Genomic DNA, 6,337 nt, shown 5'->3' on the forward strand with positions numbered 1-6,337 from the left:
TGCTTGCAGATTTTGGGGTCTCTGTTACGACACCCACTCCACTTTTGTCTGACAGTACAGGTGCTATCATTATTGCACGTGATCCGGTCAAGCATGAGCTGACCAAACATATCGGTGTTGATGCTTTTTACACACGTGCACAGGTACAGGATGATGTTGTTGCGGTTCATTATGTGCCTTCAGATTTGCAGTTGGCGGATTTCTTTACGAAGGCACAGACTCGAGCGCAGCATGATTTCTTACTCTCCAAACTCAGTGTTGTGGATTCACCGTGAGTTTGAGGGGGGTGTTAGATGTATATATCTGTCTATTGTAGTTTCCCCATATGTTAGGGGGCTTTCTGCATATGTGCACCTGTACATGTACTATATATTGTGGCCTTTGACCCCCTGATAAAGAACAAGCATATTAACCTAGCAGTTTTCACTTGGAATTGGCGTTCTCATTTTTGTTGGTTGTCAGCATCATCACTACTGGAGCACGATAGGAAGTATCTGCCATTCAAAATATTCGCAAGACAACGATGTATTTTCCTAATTTTAAAACAGAGAGCATTTTGTTGCTTTGTATCATGCAGGTCACTTGTCTTTTCTCCTTTCCTCCTTCGGAAGCATAACCAGGTGAGGTTCTGATATTACTAGATGGCGAGGAGATCTGGTAGATACGTTTTATCGTTGTCACTAAGCATCAGATCTTGAAATTTTGCAGAGCTTGAAAGAGCACTCTGCCTAAGTGATTGTATATTTTAATCAGCTGTCTAAGAGTTTACCAAAAACTGCAAACTAAGATAGATCTCATCTTAATTTAGCAGCTGAGTTCTGATCAAGTACGGCCAGACTTAGTAAGCCACTAGGTGTACCTGTGAGAATCCAGCTGAGTAGGGGTTTTTTTTTGCGGGTAGAGATTCTAGTATGTTGATTCATGCAAACCAGATCGATGGGCAGATCTTGATCTAACCAACCAAGTGCCAAGAAATTTGGCAGAGCATGTGGCTTACTCAAGGTCAATATTAAACGGTTAGCATGATCCTATTTGTCAGTGTCATGGTGCACTTACAACCTGTATACCACGCAATCAAACAGAAATGAATATTTTGAGCACCATGTGATGGGTGGTCGATCACTTGATTGCTAAGATTAATGGTGAAATTCTTGCTGGAGTGGTTTAGAAGACTTTGTGGAAGGGTCAAATGCCTCAAGATTCGTCCTACGGAACAAAAACTGCAACAGGTATTTTGAGAGCTCAACAGCAAGAGAGGAGCAGACTTTCAGACAGCTTGGAGAACTGGAGTTCTTCCTTGGGAGAAAAATTTAACAATAGCGTCTCCAAATGCCATGACCTAATTTGGACCATTATACAAAATACCCCCTCTTCTGCTCAACACGCCTGCACAGGTGCAGTACTTTCACTAGTCCAAGCTCCAATCTCTACATCCCATTCTGGCTCACAACCTGAACCATCAATATAGACCCATATAGAATATATCATGCACACATGTTGACAGAAACTACTGGATTTGGTTCCCTAGAGAGTGCCAACAAACTTCTTAATTTTCTTAGGTCCGGCGATGCTAGGCGGCGGCTACAGTTCCGCTGGTTCCGTCGGAGCCACCGGTACCGGCCGCCGGGAAGCATTTCTTATCCTTGAGGTCGTCCAGGTTCATCTGGTGCTGCCTGCACTCGAGACTGCAGAAGGCCACTTCGCCCCTGCACGATGCAACACGAAATAGCAAAAGGTCAGTAATTAGTGATGATTGGAATCTTGAGGTAGGTGATCAATCAATGAGCTGCTAGTACAGCCGAAACATGGATCAGTAATCTTTTAAGTATGTATTATTGGAGGGAGGATGATGATGCAGGGAGAGGTTGTTGCAGAATGCTATATTTGCACAGCTGGAAGAAAGGGAGACGACTTATTGTTTGGGACTCTTTTTGTCATCACATTCCCCTCCTCAAAACAGAGGGGAAATGCACAAACGAAACCAACCGATTCTTGTGTTTGTTCCCACTTCCTATTCGCAATTGATTTTGGTCGTGCTAAATCGAATATTAGGCCAAGAATAGGATGCGAAAACCAGATCAGATCATTGTCCATCCGGGTCGAACCATCAGATCATTGATCAAGAAGAAGAGCTCCGGAAATAAGCTCGGCCTTTACGTCGCAGAACACCAAAAAGATTACGCGAGATTTCACGGGGAATAAAATAAACAAGTCCAAGGAGGATCAAAGCTACTGCAGGCTCAAGGCCGACCTTTGCTTACATGTAAATGAAGGTGTCGCGACCGGGGCCGAGGCGGCGGCAGCAGAGCCCGCAGGCCTTCAAGAACGCCGCCGTCTCCATGACGGCGTTGAAGTCCCCTGAGTGGCGCCTCTGCATGGCGGCTGAGGCGGCGCTCCACCCCATCGTGGGCGCCGCCGAGGCTCCCCTCGCCACCCGGGTCGGCTGGCGCCCGGCCTCCTCCGCCGGCACGTCGAACCCGGACATGCTCGTGGTCCGCCGCATCGAGCTGTTGGTCCGGTGCCTCTTCCCCAGCGATGTCATCGCGCCTAGGATATCTCGGGCCTCGGCGCCGTCGCCCCCTCCTCCTCCTCTTGGTATGGGAGTGGACGGATTCACAGAGGGCTGAGAGGGAGTGGGAGATGGCGAGTGGGCAGAGGCTCGGCTGGGGGAGGGAGTAGTTAAAGGGAAGAGAGGCATGGTGGGATGTAGGCCGTCCATCGAATCTGCGGATACTTTTCCTCTCTCCCTCCTCGTCACTGATGCGATTCTGACTTCACGGATGTGGGGGCCATAGCCTCTCAACCTCAGCATTTCTTTTTCCTGATTTATGGCCTCAATGTTTATGAATGAATGGAACATTGTTTTATTTTGCGCCAGCATTTTTGGTACGTGCACACGGAACTTACACTAAAATAGAGGCTCGTTTGAAACCTCTTTTTTTTTTTTTGCTTTAACTCTAAAATATAGAGGCTCTAGATCATGTTTCAGGGTTCTTTTGTTTCAAAGACTTTTTGAAGAACATATGTAGAGGATTGGGGTTTAAGGAATGTTGCCGTGTTGGTTGTTTGGTTCATAGAATTTGAATCCTTAAGGTTTGTTTCTAAGGGTTCTCTTGCACTTTTTAGTGGAGGAAAATTACCATCCAATCATATCTGTCTTGCTGAAATTTCATTGTTTTTTGTGTGATGCCAAGCACTCTTTGATCCAAATTTATGTGCTTTCCAATTTAATCACCCTTCAGTATCGTGTTGGCCCTTGTTTTTTCCCTGGTGTCAAGCCCTCACTTTGTACTCCTTTACCCTTCTTTCTCCTACCATGGTTGTCATTTCTCCTCCTTATGCAACAGGGTTTTTTTTCATTCTGTAGTTGCCTTCACCACCATTGTGCACCTTCTATAGTGTTACCTTTTAAGAATTTACCACAAACTCACTATGAACTTAACTAAAACCCTAAAGTATTCTGACATTAGCAATGAAAGTTCAAAAAAGAAATCACATTGCATTGATGGACTGCCACGATCTATTGGAAACAAGATCCGAGGATCGACTCAATCTCCACTTTTAGCTTTTACCACGATCTTCCTTATTATCTTTTTAGTTGTTATATTTCAATTTTTAATGGCTCTTGCTTTATCACCGGCAATGCAGTCGATGCGGTGTGGGTGTGGGAGAAGTTGTCGATACAATTTTTGACAAAAGGGATATATTAATATCACGAAAATACCACTTACACTCAGTCTCTGCAACAATGCAGTGCTATATATATATAATGGCAATACAGATGCACGCAGCCTTGTAGCAGCCAACCAAACACCATTAAGACATCAGTAGAAATCCATCTTCTCGAAAAGAGATGCCTCCAAGAAGAAAACGATGCACAAGCGCAGTCATCGGTCTGATCATAGATCATATGTTTTCACCAACAGGAGAAAGACCGCGCTCACAAAACAATGCCTTTAACAAGGTCGCGCAACCAATTATGGCCAAACCTTGGGTTCTCACCCTGCAAGTTTAGACTATGAACTTCTCCTATCTATCACCCTCGCTTGCCGAGACCGCTGCTACAAGTCAAGAATCACCAAAACAAAACCTCATCGCCACCAGGACACGAACCACCATTACCAATTCTCAGATCTCATCTTCCATGCTATTCTCCACGACTGACTTCACCATGGAACTGAAGACATGTCTCATGATGGCAATAGGCTGCAGAGCTTTGCATCGCTCCCTTTGGAACCAAACGGTCGGAAAAAACATGGTTGTGTGTGACTGAACACCATCCGATCCGGCAATCTCCATGTATGTCGTCCATTGGATTTCGCCGGCCAGATCAAAGAAGACAGGCTTCAAGCTAACCACTGTCTTGATGCGAGAAGAATCCTAAGACCGCCACCTTTTTCGCAAAACTCGCGGTCCCCCATGCCGCCAGTCATCTCCTTGGAGGAGCGGCCGATAGAGGAAAGGGCAACCCAGCACGCAGTGCAGGTGGACACATGCGTGGCCAATGCCATAGCCAGATCTTCCCTGTAGCTTGGCTGGATGGGCCCAACTGGCCTAGATCGGGGTCGTGCAGTCTAGATCGAGGCCATGCCGCCCAAATCACACGCCGACAAAGCCTGTCGGCCGCACAGGCAGCGCGCCAGCGCCTCCTCGATGCCACTCCGCCGGATATTCTCAAGGACCATCCAAGATGGCCGCACTGCCCCGTGCTCTCAACTAGCGTCCCACCCCGCCTTGTGTTGCGCCAACGAGGAGCACCTCTCCCAGCCACCGTCGTTTGATGGGATGAGCACCGCCACCGCCGGCGGTGGGCTACGACGGCGGGCAGAATTGGAGGGCTTCTAGGTTTGTGGGAAGGGAGGGCCTCCAGAGTCGTCATGGAGAGGCAGACTACGCTCAAAGGCTAGGCCACGAGAGGAAATTTCATAGGGGGGCAGGGAGTACTTACACTTGTTGTTATTTTGGTTTCATTATGCATTTCACAGGGTTACAATAATACCGTCTGAACATATAACATGTTTTGTGGCTTGATCATCTGCTTCCGATGTAATTAGTAGAAAATTTGCGAAAAAATGCATCAAAGTAACATAGGGAGGTTGCGGGGGAAGGGGGCATACACATACATTGGTGTGCTTAGTTTTTTTCAAAGAAGGGCAACACTAGCCTCTGCATCAATAAGATGCATATGAATTTTTTATTGCTTTAAAAGAGAATTATTCACAGGATTACATCGGTGTGCTTAGTGTATTCCATTTTATTTTGCCACTTTAGGAGTTGATGATTACAATGTGATCTCTCGTTTCTGCAACATGAATTTACATTTTTGGACACATACTCCTTTTGCACACAAACAACAGCTTATCGATTTTCCTTTTACTCAGTTTATTTATCGGCCGCAAGCAGACAGCCTTCGTTTTCCGGAGGCGTGGGAGAGACAGCCTAGCTAGCCGACCTAGACAGAAAAGGAATCGAAGAAGCTTTTCCCCTTTCCTGTTCGTGTCCGGCGTGCGGCGCAACAGTGTGTGCGGCAAGCTGCAAACACAAGCCGCGATCAAGCCAGCTCCAGCGAACGGTACGACGGCGAGCCACCGTCCCTCCAGGTGGCTCAGCTGGCCGGGGAACACGCCAAGCTGTCGCCGTCGCGACAAATTGACGTCTTCGCTAATCACCAATCATTCGATCGCATGCCACCCAAAAAAGATCCTGTAGCTGCCAACGACGGCGATGCCAGATGCGTCCAAAACATGGTAGTAAGAGAAACGTAGTGCACAACACAAGTTACCGCAACTCTAATGGTTACTCCGTACAGGCTGTTGGTGTAATGGTGTAATGGTGTGCTGGAATTTGGGGCATTTGGCCTTTGTCCCATGGCCCATTAATAAATTCTGAAACTCACATGGCCCATTCCAAAAATCAGTGGCAGACTAGTGGGGGCTAAAGTTTAGTCCCACATTGCTAGTTGGGAGAGAGTTGGAGTGTTATATAAGGTGGGCTGTTCTAATCCTAGTAAGTGAGTGAGAAGAAAGAGAGCCCTCGCGCACTCCTCCTCCGCCGCCGCCCGCCTCGCCACGACGCGCTCGGACGTGGGCTGTGCCCCATGACCTTCCCGAACCGCACTACATAAGACCCTGCGCAACCCTAGCCGCGTCTACTAGACGTATACGCGACTACATGTTTCCAGTTCATTGCGCCGCCGCGTTCGTCTTCCTCATCCCGTCCGTCGGCGTGCACCGACTGTTGGGACAGTAGGCCTCCGGAACCCTGCCTCTCGTGAACCTGTACGGCGCGACTACTGGCATCACGACGTCGTCATCGGACGACGAGTTCCTCCACAACG

At 47.7% G+C, this 6,337-nt stretch overlaps 1 protein-coding gene across 1 annotated transcript; it reads right to left on the minus strand.

Moving 5' to 3' along the window:
• Positions 1–1,276: 1,276 nt before the first annotated feature.
• Positions 1,277–2,690, minus strand: LOC127317616 (uncharacterized). The gene is made up of 2 exons (XM_051348184.2): positions 2,262–2,690; positions 1,277–1,706 (listed from the first exon to the last, which is right to left on the minus strand). Exons 1-2 carry the CDS (start codon positions 2,540–2,542, stop codon positions 1,571–1,573), a joined length of 417 nt encoding a protein of 138 aa, XP_051204144.1. The 5' UTR covers positions 2,543–2,690; the 3' UTR covers positions 1,277–1,570.
• Between the last annotated feature and the right edge of the window lie 3,647 nt (positions 2,691–6,337).

This window comes from Lolium perenne, chromosome 7, assembly GCF_019359855.2.
Source record: "Lolium perenne isolate Kyuss_39 chromosome 7, Kyuss_2.0, whole genome shotgun sequence".
Classification (NCBI taxonomy): Eukaryota; Viridiplantae; Streptophyta; class Magnoliopsida; order Poales; family Poaceae; genus Lolium; species Lolium perenne.

What these genes read in the sequence shown, in the direction of transcription:
- LOC127317616 (XM_051348184.2), bottom strand. Translation starts at nt 2,542, where the DNA reads ATGACATCGCTGGGGAAGAGGCACCGGACCAACAGCTCGATGCGGCGG. An exon ending in CGCGACACCTTCATTTACAT is followed by an intron (nt 1,707 to 2,261) that starts GTAAGCAAAGGT and finishes TGCATCGTGCAG; the next exon opens with GGGCGAAGTGGCCTTCTGCA.